The sequence below is a fragment of the Erinaceus europaeus genome, chromosome 16 (assembly GCF_950295315.1).
Source record: "Erinaceus europaeus chromosome 16, mEriEur2.1, whole genome shotgun sequence".
Lineage (NCBI taxonomy): Eukaryota > Metazoa > Chordata > Mammalia > Eulipotyphla > Erinaceidae > Erinaceus > Erinaceus europaeus.
Window position 1 is genome coordinate 62,898,753 of NC_080177.1, and position 20,838 is coordinate 62,919,590.

Here is a 20,838-nt window from a genome sequence, read left to right on the forward strand (position 1 = left end):
TATTTGAAGTAAATGACATTGTATTGTTTCAGTCTTAGTTCTCCCTGTTGAGATATTAACTTATACTTAATGTATTTAATAAGGTTTCTGATATATTTAATAAAATGATATAGTGTGTAAGAATTAGTGTTTTGTTTCACTTATTTGTTTTACTTTAGGATATCAGCACTGTATATCAGATTTTTCCTGATGAAGTACTGGGTTCTGGACAATTTGGAATTGTTTATGGAGGTAAGGTAGTTTACAAGTAATCTTATTTATAAATGGTGGGGGAGCTGGGCAGAGATGCACCTGGTTGAATGCACATGTTACCATGTGTAAGGCTCAAGCTCTCAGTCCCCATCTTCAGGGGAGAAGCTTCACAAGTAGTGAAGCAGTGCTGCAGGTGTCTCTCTCTATCTCACCTCCCCCCTCAGTCCATCTCTGTCCTATCAAGTAAAATAAATGTAATAAAATGTATAAGTTAATACTTGTATATAAAGAAAGCAGTATGACTATGACTGTAAAAGATGTGTGCATTTTTTTAAATTTCTCTTGAAATAGTCACTGTTTGGAAATTTGCTCAATCTTAAAAGAGAAACGTTTCTAATACTGAAAAACTTCTTTTGCTGGAATATTGACAAATTAAGAAATATGCAAGTTGCAATTCATAAACTAGCCCCTTTTGCTATTAGTCTCTTTGAGCAGAATGCTACAGAAATTCATCTATGTAGCTAACAACAAAATATTATGTTTGCTCTAACGTCTTTAACAACGTATATAATTTGATTTGATTTGCATTTTTTAAACTTTAAAATTAAATTCTAAACTTGAGGATGGTAGTTATTTTGACCAGGGCCTCCCTCAGCCCTGGTTATTGTTACCCCATGGACTGCACTTGGGGCTTCTCACATGCAAGCTTTATGTATTAGCACTGCATCATCTATCTAACCTAAAATATTAAATTTGTGATTTTTTCCCCTTGTTGTCAAGCTATTTAGTGAATTGTTATTTTAACTTCTGCAATTTTGTATATTACCCAGCTCAATAATATAACATCTTAAGAATCATTTAAAATTAAATATTGATCTGCCCCATGACATGAAATCATAACTTTTAGTTGCTTAATATAATAAATAATAACAAATGATTTTGTGTGTGTGTGCTGAGGGCTGGAGGATTACTCACGTAGTAGAATACATACTTTATCATGCACAAAGACCCAGGTTCAAGCCCCTGCTCAACAAATCATCTTTTCTTAATGATTGGAGGTACTCTAAAACAATCAAAGTTTCATACTCAGTATTATTTATAATAGTGTGACATTTTACTGTCATTGTGCTTTTTATCTAAAATTCAGTTCAGTTGTACTTTGTTTTTGTAAAACAATTGCATAGGATTGCCCAGCTCTAGCATAGTGCTAGTGCTTGGGATTGAACTTGCAACCTCCAGGGCCTCAGGCATACAAATCTGGTGCACTCCTGTTTCCCTATCTCCCTTACCCCTATAAAATAATTTTTATTCTTTAAAAAAAATGTCCAGCTTGGCTAATTCTTGTTCTAACCAAATTACAATGATGAGTATTTGGGGATGGGTGATTAGTTGCTGGAATAGAAGGAGATGTAATTTACATGTTCTGCATTTTTCATCATATAACTAATAAGTTTTCAGCATATAACTAATAAGTCTCTTGTCAATATAATTAGCCAGACAATAGAAAATAAATAAGTAAAATAACATGCCCACTTTTTTTTTTTTTTAGGGAGAGCCTATCAGTCAGCAACCATTTTGCTTTTTAGCAGTTCATAATGGTATGAATTTGACTTTACAAATACCATTGATTTACAGCATAGTAACAACATGTAAAAATTCAGAGTATAGAGCTGAGTAAGTGTGGATAGCTTGATGTAGTTTGAGAGTAAAGCAGGGGGGATAAATGAGGTTAGGTAATTTGCATTGTTGACACAGGAGAGGAGACATTGGAGGAGCAAGTATATAGGAAGAGGCCTCCACTGGGGAGTGCAAATAAGAACAGGCTTTTTTTTTTTTTTTTTTTTTTCAATTTCCACCAGGGTTTTTGCTAGGGCTTAGAGCCTGCACAGTGAATCTACTGCTCCTAGTTGTTTGTTTAGAGACAGAGAGATTGAAAAGGAAGGGGGATGGAGGAGAGTAAGGGAGACACCTCCAGTTCTGCTTCACTACTCTGAAAAGTTTCACCCCTGAAGCCGGGGACAGGAAGCTTTGAATCTGAGTCCCCAAATACAGTGATGTTTGCCTTCTATGAGATGTGCAACCACCCAGCTTCAAAACTAGGCATATGTTATTGGATGAAATGGGTAAGGCCAGCCTGAGTGGAAAGATCAAGAACAGAGTGACAGAAGAAACAGTTACCTTAAGGAGTAAAATGCAGCAAAATCTCTGAGTTGGAAGAGAAAATATGAAAACAAGACAATTTTTAGCAAAGTAAAACAGTCTGGAAAAAGACTGAAGGAACTGTGAGAGTAGGATGTAGGAAGAAGAAACATATTTGAATCAAATGTTGAAAAACAGAATTCAAGTTAGCTTGTATGTGACAAAAACATTTGAGTAAGTTCATTTTCATTCTCATTTTCATAATTATCTTCATTTTCCAGTTCAGTGAGATTCAGTTAGCTATTCTGTACTTGCTGTCATACTAAAGTTAAAGGTTTCAGGACGTTCTTTAGATTGCCCTAAAAGATGAACAGTGAAAATGAAATGGGGGGAGGGCGAGTGGGGTAGATAGCATAACGGTTATGCTAAGAGACTCTCATGCCTGAGGCTCCAAAGTCCCAGGTTCAATCCCCAGTTCTACCATAAGCCAGAGCTGAGCAGTGCTCTAGTAAAAAAGAAAAGAAAAGAAAAGAGAAAGAAGGAAGGAAAAGGATTTGCTATGAACTGTTAAAATAAAATTAAGTAAAGAAAGGAAATGAAATGGGTTGTAATAACATATAAAAAGGTCTTAGCATGTGTTAATGATAACACTACTGCTGCATGTGTGCAATTACCTGGACACACTGTGTACTTTACATGTTTTCATATCATTCTCACAACACATAGTAGTTCTATCTTTAACAACGTGGATTTAAAACCTTGGAAAACTTGAGTGACTTGCTCAATATTATAAAAACTAATGAATGGTAGAGTTGAAACATTTATTATTCTCACTATAACATATGTTAGTCAGAAGTTTTAAATTATACTCCTCCTCCACTACCACCAACACACCTTCTCTGTCCCCCAGTGACTTTTTCAGACAAAGAGACAGAGGGGCAGAAAGACTAAAAGAAAGAAACCACAGCACCAAAGCTCTCTCCAATGTGGTGAGGGCCAGGCTTAAACCCGGGTCCTGCGTATGGCAAAGCACTGAACTATCTAAGTGAGCTATTTTGCTGGCCCCAAATTATACCTTATCTTAAGGAGAGTTTGTTCATGGGCTTATTAATACCTTGTTTCCAAAATCTATTTTTATAAGGAAATACCAGACACACACACATATATATATATGGTATGTATATCTTTTAAGACCTCAATTCCTTTGTGCTAACACTTGTTTAATTTTATACTGTTTGACTTAGAATGATGATACTATGAAATGAATTTTTGCTAATTGTAAATATAATTTACCTGTCAGTTATACCTCAATAAAGCTTAAAAAGATTAAGTCGTGTGTTAAAATGCCCACTCATGTGATTATGCTACCAGTCAATGTGCTTCAGAAATGTGATTTTTTTGTGTGTGTATCAATTTTATAACTTCTATAAGTATATTTTTGAATTCTGGTGTAACATGTTAATATGTCCATTTCTTATTTTAAAGGAAAACACCGTAAAACAGGAAGAGACGTAGCTATTAAAATCATTGACAAATTAAGATTTCCAACCAAACAAGAAAGCCAGCTTCGTAATGAAGTTGCAATTTTACAGGTACTTCTTCGCCTTTTTATGTAGGAACTATAAAATGTTCCTTCACTTCTGCAAAACAAAGAAAAGTTATACAAATATCTGTGACAGAGACATTTAAGAAAACTTAAAAATAATTGAAAAGACTGATCAAGCCCCGGCCTACTGCCAGTGTAGTTTCTTTGCTAAATCTAGGCAGTAGTTACTCTTTTTCATGCATAATACTTATTAAATGAGATTCAGTATTAAACATTTCACCAGTTGCTCGTAGTGGACATGCTGAGACCATTTTGTTTTACATTATAAATGACCTTGACTTCATAAGCATCCCTCTTTAATGCTGTGATAATTATATGAATTGAGTATGTAACTGTCAGCATATCAGGTAACTAGTAATATGTGTCTGAGAATCAGATCATCTTGATATTATTAAAGTGCTCTTTGCCTCTCACTGTATGCCTCTCATTAAGTATTGAATGTGTTACTGAATTCTTATTAATAACAGTCCCTTTCAAATGCCAGAATTTGTTAATAAAAGCATTGTGTGGTATTCTAAGTTATCTGACCATTAAAATGTTCAGAAAATAAAAAGAAACTTAAGCAAACCTAGCTATCCAGTCTATACAGTGTAGACCTTTGATAAGTGTCCATTTTATTTAACTGTAATGGTGTACCACTCATGCCATGGAATCATAGTTTCTAATTTGTAGTATTATTGAATAATTTTCATTTGAACATTGTTAACAAAAGAAAACATATTGTGTTCTTTGTTTACCATTTAATTTATCTGCTACTTACTGAGTTTCACACAAAATATGCTTAAAAACATTTGGGAATTGGGGGCCAGAGCCAAGATGGCAACTTGCAGGCAGCAGCTGGTGTGAGCTCCAACAAACCACAGCCTGAGACCAGTTATTCTCTAGATAGGATAGGATACTGGACCTTCAGCAGAAGGGTGAATAAGGGATCCTAAGGGTGCAACCACTTTTGGGTTAGAAAACGGAGGCCAGAAGGAAAGAGAAAGGAAATCTTTTTATTATTTCTGAAGCTCACCCCTCCTCCCCACCCCAGAACCAGCCCCCAGGGGCTGGGCAGCCTCCTAGCAGGCTCCCCGCTTAGCTATTTTCTTTACCAAGATTCCCAACTCACCAAGGGTGTTTTTCCTTTTTGTTTTCCTTCTCTTTTTTTTTCTAAGTGGCTGGAGCTCTATTTGAGTAACAAAATACCTGACCATTCAGAGCCTCAACCCACCCCTGCCTGGGAAAGACTACCTGGTAGTTTGGGGTTGTTTTTTTTTTTTTTTTTGGACATTTGTTACAATTGGCTGTCTTTGTTCAGGCTGCCTGCAGGCAATTTGGAGCTGTCCAAGCTGCACACTGACTATTAGGGTTTTTTACTCTATTCTGTTTTATTATTACTATTATTATATACGTGTGTCCCTTTTGTCCCTCCTTCTTCAGGTTGACCAAAATTAACGGTTGTTGTTTTCTCCATTGCTAGGTGACTGGGTGTCCTATCCAGTCTGAGAGGAACATATTTCTCTCTACCTCTTCCCTCCACTCTCCTTTGTCCCTCCTCCTAGCTAATTCAAAAATTTAAGACAAAAAACAAAAAACTCTTTCCTTTCGCTGCTCTTTTTTCTTTTTTTAGTTCTTGTCTTCTTTTCTTCCTTGCTCCTTCTTTTGATTTCTGAATTCACTGATACTCGTTTGTGAATTATTTTGGGGAAGAAATCTGACACAGAATGGACTCTCTCTATGTGTGTCTCTCTCTTCTCTGCTCCCCTTTCTACTCTTGCTATCCCTAAAATTTACAGTGGACAGTAGATTTGAATAATTGTCTATTCTTGCATTCCCTTTTTTCTTTTCTCTTTCTTTTTCCTTTGGATTTGGTTGCTACTTTTTCTTGTACTGGAGCTGTTGTTTGGCTAACTGGTATTGGTTGAACTGCATCAATTCTTGCTTAAGTTACTATTGTTGTAATTTCTGAGGCTGGGTGACTACATTTATCACAAAGGTATTTAATATAGTGTTGCTTGTACTCAAAACACAACAACTGAACAATGTCAGAACAGAAAAATAAAAAAAACACATCGATAAAAAAAAAGGTTTAATCAAGAGCAAATAAAACTGCTAACACAATGAATCAAGACAGGAGCCCAGAAGAAACTCCAAATCAGTCAGAATTAACCATAGATAAGAAAAGTATGCAAGCAATAGTAGAGCCAATAATCACAGAAATGAAAACAACTGTGGAGGAAAGGGCTATCAGAATTAGGGAAACAACAGAAGGAAAATACAAGCTACCTCAAGGTAATTAGAGAACTGAACGCTGAATTAGCTGAACTAAAAGGTTAATTAGCAGAACAAGCTAATACTATAACTGAGCTGAAGAAAGAAGCTGAGGGAAGGGAAATCAGGCTAACGGAAGCAGAAAACAGAATTAGCCAGACAGAGCATGAGCTAGAGAAAACAACGAAAGAGGTAAAGGAGCTCAAAAAGAGATTGAGAGACACTGAAAACAACAACAGAGACATATGGGATGATCTCAAAAGAAGTAACATTCCTATAATTGGCCTGCCAGAAGAAGAAATAGAGGAAGGAGAAGTAAACATTCTAGAGTAAATTATAGAAGAAAATTTCCCAGACCTAAACAATAGAAAGGACATTAACATTCAAGAGGCTCAGAGAGTCCCAAACAGAATCAACCCAGATCTGAAGACACCAAGACACATCATAGTTACAAGGATAAAGAAAGGATCCTACAGGCTTCAAGAGAAAAACAAAAAGTTATATACAGGGGAAAACCCATAAGATTATCAGCAGACTTCTCCACACAAACTCTAAAAGCCAGAAGAGAATGGCAAAATATCTATAGAGCCCTGAATGAAAAAGGGTTTCAACCAAGAATAATATATCCTGATAGACTTTCATTCAAACTAGATGGAGGGATCAAAACCTTCTCAGACAGACAACAGTTAAAGGAGGCAACCATCACCAACCCTGCCCTGAAAGAGGTTCTAAAAGACCTCTTATAAACAACAATATCACCATAATACATGCTATGTATCAGAGCATATAAAAATTATTGAATAATGGCACTACAATACATTATATCCATAATATCAATAAGTGTCAATGGCTTAAACTAACCCATTAAAAGGCACATTGGGAGGATGGATCAGAAAACATAACCCAACCATATGCTGCTTGCAAGAATCCCACCTGACCCAACAAGACAAACATAGGCTTAAAGTGATGGGATGGAAAACTACAGGCTAATGGACCACAAAAAAGGCAGGAACAGCCATTCTCTGACACAATAGACTTTAAATTAAAGTAATAAAAAAAGGCAAGGCCATTACATAATGATTACAGGATCAATCAACCAAGAAGATTTAACAATTATTAACATGTACGCACCCAATGAGGGCCCATCTAAATGCATCAAACAGCTACTGAAAGAACTACAAAAATACATCAGTAGTAATACAATAATAGTGGGAGACTTCAACACCCCACTTTCACATTTAGACAGATCAGCAAAGCAGAGAATCAACAAAGAAACAAGTGAATTAAATGAAGAGATGGGCAGACTAGACCTTCTGGATATTTTCAGAGTTCTTCACCCCAAAAAAAATGGAATACACATTCTTTTCAAATACACAAAGCACATACTCAAGGATAGACCACATGTTAGGCCACAAAGACAGTATCAACAAGTTCAAGGACATTGAAATCATCCTAAGTATCTTCTCAGACCACAGTGGAGTAAAGCTAACATTCAACAACAAACAGAAAATTACTGAAAGTCACAGAATTTGGAAACTCAACAACATGCTGCTTAAGAACCATTGGGTCAGAGAGACACTCAAGCAAGAAATTCAGATGTTCCTGGAAACAAATGAAAATGAAGACACAAGCTATCAGAATATTTGGGACACAGCTAAAGCAGTACTGAGAGGGAAATTCATAGCCATACAATCACACATTAGATTACAAGAAAAAGCTCAAATAAACAATCTTACTGCACACAGTCTTAAGGATTTAGAAGAAGAGGAACAAAGGGACCCTAAAGCAACCAGAAGGACAGAAATCACTAAAATTAGAGCAAAAATAAACAACATTGAAAATAAGAGAACCATACAAAAGATCAACAAAGCCAAATGTTGGTTCTTTGAAAAATTAAACTAGATTGACAAACCCCTATCCAGACTCACTAAAAAAAAGGGGGGGGAAGACTCAAATAAATAGAATTGTAAATGATAGAGGAGTGATCACACTGACACCACAGAAATCCAGAAAAATCACGTGAAACTTCTATGAAGAAATACATGCCACCAAGCTAGAGAATCTGGAAGAAATGAAAGAATTCCTAGAAACATATGCCCTTCCAAAACTGAACCAAGAAGAACTAAAAAACCTAAATGCAGCAATCATAGACAAAGAAATCGAATCAGTTATTAAGAATCTTCCCAGCAACAAAAGTCCTAGACCAGATGGCTTCACAAATGAATTCTATAAAACCTTCAGGGAACAGCTAATATCTATACTCCTAAAGCTTTTCCACAAGATCGAAGAAACTGAAACACTCCATTCTACCTTCTATGAAGCCAACATCACCCTGATACCAAAAGCAGATAGAGACACAACAAAAAAGGAAAACTACAGACTAATATCTCTGATGAACATAGATGCCAAAATACTGAACAAGATCCTGATCAACCAGATACAACAGTATATCAAAGACATTGTTCATAACGACCAAGTGGGATTTATCCCAGGAATGCAAGGCTGATTCAACATTCAATTGTATGGTTCAATATACAATTTGCCCAGGCTTACCTGGCCTGAAAGGGATTTGTGTTTAATAAAAATACACTTGTTTTGGCTCCTCCACCAAAAAAAAACATACAATTTCTGCAATATTACTGTAGCTCCTTGCTTACAAGATAAATTTACCACTCCTGGTGACCTTTTTTTTTTTTCTACTTTTTTTCATTTATAGAGAGCAATTAATAGGAAATGGGGAGGAAGAAAGAGAGATAGATATCCAGCACTGCTTCTCCACTTGTGAAACTTTGCCCTTGCAGGTAGGAACCAGGGTTTGAACTTAGCTCCTTACTCATAGTAATGTGTGTACTCTGCTTGGTGTGCCTTCAACTGGTTTTCACTATGTGGTTTTTCTGAGCTTGGAGGTAAATTAGTACACATCATGTAAGATGAACTTGAGCAATTTAGATACCATGATCTGAAATCTACAAAAGCCCTCATCACCTATTGCCTCAGTTCTACTGTCTACTACCCCCACACCAGCAGTAAACCACCTGATTCTGGTGAGGACAGGCTCTGAACCTGAAGCTCTGTCTGCCTCAGAGTCCAGGGGCAGAGCCACTACACCAGCTCGGAACTCTGCTTTAATTTTTATTTATAAAAAGGAAACACTGACAAAAAAACATAGGATAAGAGGGGTACAACTCCACACAATTCCCACCACCAGAACTCTGTATCCCATCCCCTCCCCTGATAGCTTTCCTATTCTTTAACCCTCTGGGAGTATGGATCCAGGGTCATTATGGGGTGCAGAAGGTGCAAGGTCTGGCTTCTTTAATTGCTTCCCTGCTAAACATGGGCGTTGACAGGTGGATCCATACTCCCAGCCCGTCTCTTTCCATAGTGGTTCTGGGGAATTGGAGCTCCAGGACACATTGGTGGGGTTGTCTGTCCAGGGAAGTCTGTTTGGCATCACGTTAGCATCTGGAACCTGGTGGCTGAAAAGAGAGTTAACATATAAAGCCAAACAAATTGTTAACTAATTATGAACCTAAAGGCTGGAATAGTTCATATGAAGGATTGGGGGGTTACTGTTTCGTAGATAGTTAGTAGGCCTATTTTAGTTATATTCCAAAGATCCCATGACTGTACTAGTTTTGTTTGTTTGTTTGTTTGTTTGTTTGTTTGTTTGTTTTCTGAACCTGATATCTGATATGTGGGTGGATCCAAGTTATTGTCTGGGGAGATGATGTCATGGCTGGAAAAAGGACCAGAAAGCTGGATCAGGGAAGAGAGTAGCTCCCAAATATGGGGACATTTTTTTATGGAGAAGAAACTTAAAAATCTTAAAATTTAAAATGAGTAATATTGGCATTATATACTTAGTATAATTGAAATTATTAACTGTAACAAGCTTGTTGGGGCAAATTTATTTTTTTTATTTTCTAATATTTCTAGTAATGTATTGTGATACATAACAATGTTTAGGATAATCATTAATAAATTCTAACTGATATACTATTGTTTCCTTTACTTGAATATCAAACTTTATTTAAGGAACAATGCTAGAAATCTATTTATGATATAATGCATGAAAACCATTTTGAAAATTTAAAAATATTAAAATACAGTGCAGCGCATAGGAAAACAAGCTAAGTACTTTACAAGTCATGAGTTAAATATATCTCCTTGAACTTAAATCCTAAAATCACCCCAACCACTCTCATGTCTCTATTATGAAGTATTCCTTTCCCCATTTAAGACTTCTGAACTAAGAAACAGCCAAATACCTCTTACTGATTCTGTCCAATCTCCCCCTTTAGTGTTAATGTATTTCAAATATTTTATTTTTTTATTTTATTTTAATGAGAGCGATATACAGAGAAAGATACAGAGAGAAACACCAGAGCCCTGCCCATCTCTGGTTTATCCTGTTGTTGGGATTTGAACCTGTGATTTTGAAGCCTCAGGCATGAAAGTCTTTTGCATAACTATTATGCTATCTTCCCCAGCCCACTAATTAGTATTTCAGATATCTGCCTTACCCTTTTGCCAGTTCTGATTAATAGTCTTTCTTTCTATTCTCCTAAAAAATGTGCTTGGGATCTTGATGGGGATAGCATTAAATTTGTAGATGGCTCTGGGTAATATATTCATTTTGATGATGTTAATTCTTCCAACCCATGAACAAGGAATATCTTTCCACTTCTTTGTGTCTTTTTCAATTTCTTTGAGTAGTGACTCATAATTTTCAGTATACAAGTCTGTCACTTCTTTGGTTAGATTTACTCCTAGATATTTTATTGTTTTTGTTGCTATAGTAAAAGGAATTGATTTCTGGATTTCAATTTCTTCTAACTTAGTGTTTGTATAGAGGAATGCCACTGACTTTTGAATGTTAATTTTGTAGCCTGACACCTTACTGTATTGCCTGATGATTTCCAAAAGCTTCTTGCTGGATTCCTTAGGTTTTTCCATGTATATTATCATGTCATCTGCAAATAAGGAGAGTTTGACTTCTTCTCTTTCAATCTGTATTCCTTGAATTGCTTGCTCCTGCCTGATTGCTATGGCAAGAACTTCCAACACTATGTTGAATAGTAATGGTGATAGTGGGCAGCCCTGTCTAGTACCTGATCTGAGTGGAAATGCTTCCAGTTTTTCACCATTGAGTATGATGTTGGCTGTAGGTTTGCTATATATAGCAAATGCTACAAATGTTTATCTGGAACCAGAAAAGACCTAGAATTGCCAAAACAATCTTGAGAAAAAAGAACAGAACCGGAGGCATCACACTCCCAGATTTCAAACTATATTATAGGGCCATTGTCATCAAAACTGCTTGGTACTGGAACATGAATAGACACATTGACCAGTGGAATAGAATTGAGAGCCCAGAAATGAGGCCCCACACCTATGGACATCTAATCTTTGACAAAGGTGCCCAGACTATTAAATGGGGAAAGCAGTCTCTTCAACAAATGGTGTTGGAAACAATGGGTTGAAACATGCAGAAGAATGAAACTGAATCACTGTATTTCATCAAATACAAAAGTAAATTCCAAGTGGATCAAGGACTTGGATGTTAGACCAGAAACTATCAGATACTTAGAGGAAAATATTGGCAGAACTCTTTCCCGCATAAATTTTAAAGACATTTTCAATGAAACGAATCCAATTACAAAGAAGACTAAGACAAGTATAAACCTATGAGACTACATCAAATTAAAAAGCTTCTTCACAGCAAAAGAAACCACTACCCAAACTAAGAGACCCCTCACAGAATGGGAGAAGATCTTTACATGCCATACATCAGATAAGAGTTTAATAACCAACATATATAAATAACTTGCCAGACTTAACAACAAGACAACAAATAACCCTATCCAAAAATGGGGGGAGGACTTGGACAGAATATTCACCACAGAAGAGATCCAAAAGGCCGAGAAACATATGAAAAAATGCTCCAAGTCTCTGATTGTCAGAGAAATGCAAATCAAGACAACAATGAGATATCACTTCACTCCTGTGAGAATGTCATCATCAGAAAAGGTAACAGCACCAAATGCTGGAGAGGGTGTGGGGTCAAAGGAACCCTCCTACACTGCTGGTGGGAATGTAAATTGGTCCAACCTCTGTGGAGAACAGTCTGGAGAACTCTCAGAAGGCTAGAAATGGACCTACCCTATGACCCTGCAATTCCTCTCCTGGGGATATATCCTAAGGAACCCAACACATCCATCCAAAAAGATCTGTGTACACATACGTTCTTGGCAGCACAATTTGTAATAGCCAAAAGCTGGAAGCAACCCAGGTGTCCAACAACAGATGAGTGGCTGAGCAAGTTGTGGTATATATACACAATGGAATACTACTCAGCTGTAAAAAATGGTGACTTCATCGTTTTCAGCCGATCTTGGAAGGACCTTGAGAAAATCATGTTGAGTGAAATAAGTCAGAAACAGAAGGATGAATATGGGATGATCTCACTCTCAGGCAGAAATTGAAAAATAAGAGCAGAAAAGAAAACAGAAGTAGAACCCGAAATGGAATTGGCATATCGCACCAAAGTAAAAGACTCTGGGGTGGGTGGGTGGGGAGAATACAGGTCCATGAAGGCTGATAAATGACATAGTGGGGGTTGTATTGTTAAATGGGAAACTGGGGAATGTTATGCATGTACAAACTATTGTATTTCCTGTTGAATGTAAAACATTAATTCCCCAATAAAGAAATTAAAAAAAAAATAGTCTTTCTTATTTTTGTTTCCATACTTTTCTTAAAGTAAATGCAGGATACTTTTTGCCATATTTTTGCTTTCTACCTTTGCCCAACTGTCACTATTCTGTCTATATTTTAGTTTCTGTCCCCACTCTGTCCCCTGATTCAACAATGACCATTTGCTCCTTTTTGAGTTTGTCTTTTCACTCTTACTAAATCTCATTTCTCCTTCCTGCTAGTTCCTCCAGCTGTCTTGAATTTCTTCCATTTATCTAAATGGTTTATGGTACTTTGGAGCACATTCCCAGAGTGAGCTCATTGCATTAAAAGAGTTATTTGTCATCTCTATCCAGGCCATTCTGTAATTTATCTCTTGTGCTCTGATCTTTCACAGACCCCTCTACTTCAAAATTTTGTCCTTAGTTTACTTCTGCATTGCTTGTGATACTCTAGGCACAAAACAACCAATTTCCACCAAATACTTAATCCTAATGTTCCATATACCCTTTTTATCTAAGTAAAATTCAATTTCTTATATAAGAGCTCCTTTCAACTAATGAAAATAATTATTCCACAGTACTTGTAAAAACCTTCTTTTATGCAAGGTGGGCCTTATAAAAATTAAGGGAACTCTTTAGAATCCTTATTTATCTATTTGGGCAATCAGACAGAAGCAACTGCAGTCAGGACAGCAGTGGAAGCCAACTGAAAGAATAACTTCTGTTATGTTGTAAAATAAAAACCCAAAGAGACATTCACACTTCCGTGTTCATAGCTGCCTTATTCACAATAGCCAAAGTACAGAAACAACATAAATTCCTGCCAACAGATGACAGGATAGAATGCTTAAAGGCAAGAAGAACTATTCAGAGGCTATTTTCATTTAATAGTCACATTTCTCTTGTGAAGTGTCCCCATTTCTATAATTGGCACTAGTCTAGGCCAAGGTTTTAAAAATCATGCCCTGATCACTGCAGCAGACATTCCTGATAGCTGTAATTTCTCCATTCTTCCACAACATCATCACATCTTGGACATCCCATATCCTTAGTCTTTCCTAAAGACTGCAACCTATCCAATAAAATGGCTACCAGGAGCAGTGGATACATAGTGTTGCCACTGAGCCCCAGTAATAACCCTGAAGACAAGAAGAAAGAAAAAAGAAATCCAGGTTGTCATGATAGATGTCATAGCAGTAGAGTGGACACTATGGTGAGGAGACTAACAATAAGTAGCATTTAGAAATCTTGATGTGCACAGATGGACCATGAGATAGTGGTGAGGGGGTTATAAGCAGTAAGGTCTCTTATGTCATGCTAATTATAATATGTGTGGCGCCACCCCTAAATGAATTTGATGCCAAGGAAAAGTTTAAGGCAATATATACTGGAGTGTTTAAAGAGCTTGTGTTCTGGAGTTAGATGTCTAGATTCAAATCTCAGATTTATTATTTAAGAGTTCTTAGGAGATTGGATTATTGAAGCTCTCTAAGCTCCAGATTTCTTATCTAGAAAATCAGATGTGGAGCTGTGACTTGCAAAGGTTACCTCAACTAAATTTTCAGGAAATTGAACTAATAAGCCCCTTGTGCCAGGCTCTTGAAAGTATCCAATATGTATTTATTGAGAGAAACTGATAATTACAACTGTAGCAATCAGGACAACATGGGATTTTAGAATATTGTAACAAAACAAAAAGTATTCTTTATCCTAATTCTTTTTTTGTCTAAATAACATTTTAATTTATCTTTGGGGAGCAAGACTAAATATATATCTTTTAAATAAATGACTTAGTCGTATAATTCTAAAAAACCAGTCAACAGTAGATAGAGAAGATACAGTCCTGATAGAAAACAAGAAAATGCTAAGTATGGTTGGGAAATGGAAATGTTTGCAAATGTGATTTTTTTTATCACATAGGAGTCATTTTTTCTTCCTCTAGAGAAAAATATGCAAAATTTTACTACTTTGTCTTTAATGTGCAGTGAATTTTTTAACTTATGTTATTTAATATAGTATGCTTATTATTTTCTTCAGATATTTATGTGTATTTCCTTGCATAGAAATTTTTTGAATTTAATTTAATTTAATTTTTATTATTTTTATTTTTTAACCAGAGCACTGTTCAGTTCTGGCTTATGGTGGTACGGGGGATTGAACCTGAGATTTTGGAGCCGCAGGCATGAGAGTCTGCATAATTATTATGCTATCTACCCTCCTCCCGCATAGAGAATTTTTATGAAATAGTTTCTTTTGTTTATGATAGGATTTATGTGGGTCTTCTACCATTTCTCTTAGTAAGTCTGGCCAGGGCTTTTTAAATTTTGTTCACCCATTCAAAAAATAGCTCTTAGCTTCATTGATCTTTTGTACAACTTTTTTGTTTTTATTGTTGTTGATTTCTGCTCTTGTTTTTGTTATTTGGTTTTCCTTTGTTCTTCTTTTTCTAAATCCTTGAGTTTTTTCTTGTTTTCCTAATGTGTACATATATGGCAATTAATTTACCTCTTAGTACTGCTCTGACTATGACTCAAATATTCTGATAGTTTGTGTCTTCAATTTCATTTGTTTCTAGGAACTTTTTTTATGTCAATGTGGTTTTTTTTTTTACTTTCTTTATTGAGGGATTAATGTTTTACAGTAGACAGTAAGTACAGTAGTTTGTACATGCATAACATTTCTCAGTTTTCCACATAACAATACATTTTAACTTAATTTAACATTTTAATTTAATTAGGAACATTTTAATTAACTCTTTTTTATATTTATTTATTTATTTTCTCTTTTGTTGCCCTTGTTTTTTATTGTTGTTGTAGTTGTTATTCATGTTGTTGTTGGATAGGACAGAGAGAAATGGAGAGAGGAGGGGCAGACAGAGAGGGGGAGAGAAAGACACCTGCAGACCTGCTTTACCGCCTGTGAAGTGACTCCCCGGCCAGTGGGGAGCCAGGCACTTGAACCGTGCCACGTGCACATAACCCACTGTGCTACTGCCCGACTCCCTAATTTCCTCTTTAGTTGGCTCTTTCACCCAATAGTTGTTAAGTACTGTAGGGTTGTGTTTCCATATTTTGGGATTATTCTAACTTTCTGTTTGCTGCTGAATATTAGTTTAATACCACTGCAGTCTGAAAAGATACATGGAATTACTTTGATGCTACTGAATTTGTTGACGCTGTCTTTGTGGCCTACTGTAAAAGGTCCCATGTGGATTTGAGAATAATATATATTTCATCCTTTTGGGATGAAGAGCCATGAAGATGTCCAACTCTTCATTTAACTCTCTTGTTTCCTTACTGATTTTTTCTGCTTGATTAATCTATCTTCTTGAGAAAGTAGGGAGTTAAAATGCCTTACAATTATTGTATTGCTATCAGCACACTTACTCAGATGTCTCTGTGTTTTACACATTTTGCTGCCCTCTCACTTACAGTAGAGATATTGGATATTGTGAGTTCTTCTTAGTTGATTGAATCCTTCAGCATTATGTAGTGACCATCTTTGTCTTTTATTGCTTTTAATTATTTTGAAGTCCATTGTATCCAGCTATGATTATGGAGTATCGCTATCCCTGTTTTGTTATTTATGAGGTGTATTGGCATATATGATGGTTTTCCATCATTTCACTTTAAGCTTTTTCTTATCCTATTAGTCAAATGAGTCTTCTGCAGACAGCATATAGTTGGGTCATGTTTATTTTTTTAATTTCTTTTTTAGGGGTTTAATGTTTTACATTCTACAGTAAATACAACAGTTTGTACATGTATAACATATAACATTTCCCAATTTTCCACATAGCAATACAACCCCCACTAGGTCCTCTGCCATCATGTTCCAGACCTGAACTCTCCCCACCACCCATTCCAGAGTCTTTTACTTTGGTGCAAGGGTCATGTTTCTTGATCCACATCCCTACCTTATGCCTTTTGATGGGTGAATTCAGACTATTATTAACATTGAATGAGATTATTATTTGAGATGTTTCAGTGCCATTGCTTTATCCTGGTCTTGAGTGTTCTTGTATGTGTATATTTGCTATTCCGAATCCTTTAAAAACTTCCTGTGAGGCTGGGTTGATTATTATTGGTTGTTTTAGCTGTTGTTTTTCTAAGAAAGTCTTTATTCTTTCCAATTTGAATGTTTATCTAGAAGGATAGAGTATTCTTGTAAGGCTTTGCTCATTTATCACTCTGTAGACATCTTGCGATTTATTCCCTTCTGGCTTTTGGAGTTTCTTTAGAGGAATCAGCAGATAGCCTTATGGATTTACCTCTGAGTATTAATCTTTATTTCTTTCTTACATCTTTGTTTCCAGTTTTTCACCTAGGGGAAGTTCTCTGCTATTATTTCATCAAATAGATGTTCTTTCCCTTATTTTTATTATTTACCAGGCCAATGATTCGAGAACTTCCTTTTTAAGCCATCACACAAGTGAGTGGTGTGTTAGTTCTTTCTTAACCCTTTCTCTAAATGTGTGATCCATTTTTAGTTTTTCTTGCTTCATTTGCAACATGCTGATTCTTTCTTCCATCACCGTTGTTCTGCTTGCAAGTCCCTTGAGTCTACTTCTTGTTTTGACTATGTTGTCCTTTTGTTTAACTATTGTAGTTTTTGTTCTGTTGCTATAGCTCTTAGTCACATCTATACTTCTTACTACTTTCAAATGTCCTTGCTTTTTTCTTTTTATTTCTCAGAGTCTTGATGGAATTGGAACTCAAAGACCTTTAGTCATCTTCCCCTAATATTTCTCCCCCTCTGGGAATATGAACTAAAATTTATTTTAGAGTACAGAAGGCCGGAGTCCTGGCTTCTATGATTACTTCTCCACTGGACATGAGCATTGGCAGGTTGATTTATATCCTCCAGCCTGTTTCTATCTTTTCCTAGGGCTCTGGATAGGTGAGGTTCTAGGATGCATTGGTGAGGTCATATGTCCAGGAAAGTCAGGGAGGAATTATAGTAGTATCTGCAACTTGGTGGCTGAAAGTCAGTAAGATATTAAGCAAGATAGAATGTTGAATAAACAGGAACCAAAAAGTAGGACTAGAGCATAAGAAAGTAGGGACCATAGGATTGAAGGAAGCTAGAAAGTATTTTAAGAATGTTCCTAGGAGCCTATGTCTTAGTAATCTTTGCTTGAGATTGATAGCTAGCATGGAAGTAAACTAGAAATATTGTCTGGGAAGGTGGTGTGAGAGTTGAGAGTAGAACTAGGAAGCAGGATTAGGGCAGAGAGTGGTTCCCAAACTTGAAGAAAATACATAAACACAATAATTTGCCACAATGATCTAACCTCTGGCCCATATCTATTCCTATTTAGCAGTGGAGCCTCTGAGCCTGTCAGACTGAGCTCACAGTTCATAGTCACAGCTGGAAACATTGTAGGCTGCTCTCACTTGAGAACCAGTCTTCCTAGAGTGGCAGAGTAGGCTGATTCAGCCTCCCTTTGGAGAGTGGGGCAGACCCTATAATTGCTGGTTCATAATGAAGGTATGTTCCTGAAGAAGCCTCCAAAGCGGCTTATGATGATGTTCCCAATGGATGTAACCAGTGATGGCAGAGAGTTGCATCTATTAGAGGTCTAGGACTGTATTATCTATGGGGGAGTCCAAAGATTCCTTGTCTAGGACTCTGGGTGATGGGGTGGTCTGACAGTGGCCAAGAAGGCTATCGTTAAGTGAGCCAGTTCCTTGCCTTTATCCAGCTTTTGTAGTCACTTCTTTATCTTACTAACTTAGACTTTCTGTCATTTATTGTATTCAAACCAGTCTTAGGTTTATGGTATCTGACCTTAAGTTAAAGAGAAAATAGAACTAGGATATCAGTGTTTTCACATATACTTCTTTGATAATTCTAATAAAGGTTGTCTATGGACCAAAAGTCACCTGGCTGTCTCTGGATGGACCATGCAAGATCTAGCAGATACACAAGGGGCTCCAAAGCTTCAGGGTGTCTCTTTGCAGGATAAACACAGCTTGGCTATCTCCAGGCACAGCACTCAGGTCTGGTGGGTGCACAGGGGGGTTCAGCAGCTCTGGGAGGGGTGGATGGTAGTCTCTTCCTGGAATGAAAGTAAAGCGGTGGTTTCCAGACAGGGTGAGCTAGGTCTGATGGTCTTAAGAGGATGAATAGTGGTTCTGGCAGTACCAGTGTGGGATGACCCAGCAATCTCCATTTGTTCTCACAGACTCTAGCAAGTGTTGCATAGGATTTAAGTGGTCCTCTCCAGGATCACCTCTCAGGCCACTCAGGCTAGACTGTGCCAGTCTGTCTCCAGGTGAGGGATTCTCTCAAGGTTGGATGTGCAGGATCTGACAGGCTTGTAGAGGCAGATGGTACTGCAGATATCTATCTCTCTTTCCCCATTTCTTATTAATTGCTCTCTATCAATGAAAGAGTAGGAGAGAGAAAAAAAAAAAAGGCCACCAGGAGTGGTGAATTCATCTTGCAAGAAAGAAGCTACAGTAATATTGCAGAAATTATAAGGGGTTTTTTTGTGTGTGTGATTAGAAAGTATAGACTGGGCCCTGTGAGGTGTGAGACCACCAGGGTGAGTCTCTAAGAAAAACTGGATCCAGGCATGGAGGGAAGCTGACCCAATAGATTCAAGGGATCTCAGAGGTAGTAAAGACTCTCCATGTAGCTATGGTTGCTTTAGTTTTTTATAAAGTCCAAAGGGCTGCCTGTGTTTTCAGTAGCCTTGTATCCTTGCTACAAAAAGCATTGAACACTGTGAGGGAGGGATTTTTTTTTTTTTTCTTTTAGAGTTATTGCTGGAGCTTGGTGCCTGCACCATGAATTCATTGCCTCTGTGTGGGGAAAAGCCCACTGTCTGGGAAATCCAGGCCATTACCTCCATGCAGGTCTGAGAGGGGTTGTTGAAAAGCCTGTTCTAAATAAGTATGGTGATCATTATCATCTGATTTTCAGTGCTTTATTTCCTATCCTCAGGACAGTAGTGAAATCAGAGAAAAATAGGTTTAAGCAAATCATGGAAAAGAGGGTTGACATAGGTCCTCTGAAAGGACTTTCCCAACTGTGGCCTTTGTCTGCTGCTGCTTTACTTATCTCTTGCTGATGACTGTTTCCTAGTGACCTTTCAGAATGAGCTGAAACTAAGAGTTTCTCCTTGTGAAGACCAGGTATACAGTAAATACAAATCACGCAGTGAGTAGGAAAAGTATGTGTTTCTACCTGTCAAAAGTAGATAGATTTACAAATGCACTGACCAGAATGTGTATTTTTTGAGTGAGTTGTGCCTGGGAACTACAAAGATATTATTACCCAGTAAGCTGACTCTCTAATTCCAGCCAGCCTTCTATTTGCTTTTACAACCTAATGTTTTTTTGTTGTTTGTTTTTGTTTTTAGCATCTACCTGGAAGTTTCATTTCCCCTTCAGGAGATATTAAGTGATTATGATTTCTGGTTCTACAAAATAAGCATAAGTTGTAAGGTGCTGTGTTTATAAAAGGGTTAAGAGGTGCACTCTTGTCTCATTCTCAGCAAACAGGCAGGACTGAGCATTAGCAAAGCCTCTGCCATAATACTGTACTCCCAGAAAGACTTCTCATGCCCCTACCCACATCACTGCGCAGTGATATAGTCACCCTTCTGTTTGCATGCATTTAAATCTTAGATTTAAAACATTTGAAAGTACATCTTTTCTGTCTCAGTATCAACTAAATCATTAGTTGTTTGAGAGAAAAATAGTCAGGTATCCCAGAAGGTGGTGCAGTGAATAATGCACTAGACTCTCAAGTAAGAAGTCCTGAACTCCATCCCCAGCATCACATGTGCCAGAGTGGCGCTCTGGTTCTCTCTCTCCTCCTTTTCCTACTTCTCTCTCTCTATCTCTCTCTATATCTCTCTCTCCCCCTCGCTCCCTCCCTCCCATTCTCCCTCCCTCTCTCCCCCTCTGCCCCTCTTCCCCTTTGCCCCTCTCCCCC

At 37.1% G+C, this 20,838-nt stretch overlaps 1 protein-coding gene across 3 annotated transcripts in view; it reads left to right on the top strand.

Moving 5' to 3' along the window:
- Positions 1–20,838, top strand: part of PRKD1 (protein kinase D1) — a 363,379-nt gene that overhangs the window by 310,481 nt on the left and 32,060 nt on the right. For all 3 annotated transcript variants that reach the window (XM_060175253.1, XM_060175254.1, XM_060175255.1), the window contains 2 exons: positions 159–231; positions 3,817–3,923. In XM_060175253.1, coding sequence (XP_060031236.1) covers positions 159–231; positions 3,817–3,923 — 180 coding nt within the window. The remainder of the gene's footprint in view (positions 1–158; positions 232–3,816; positions 3,924–20,838) is intronic.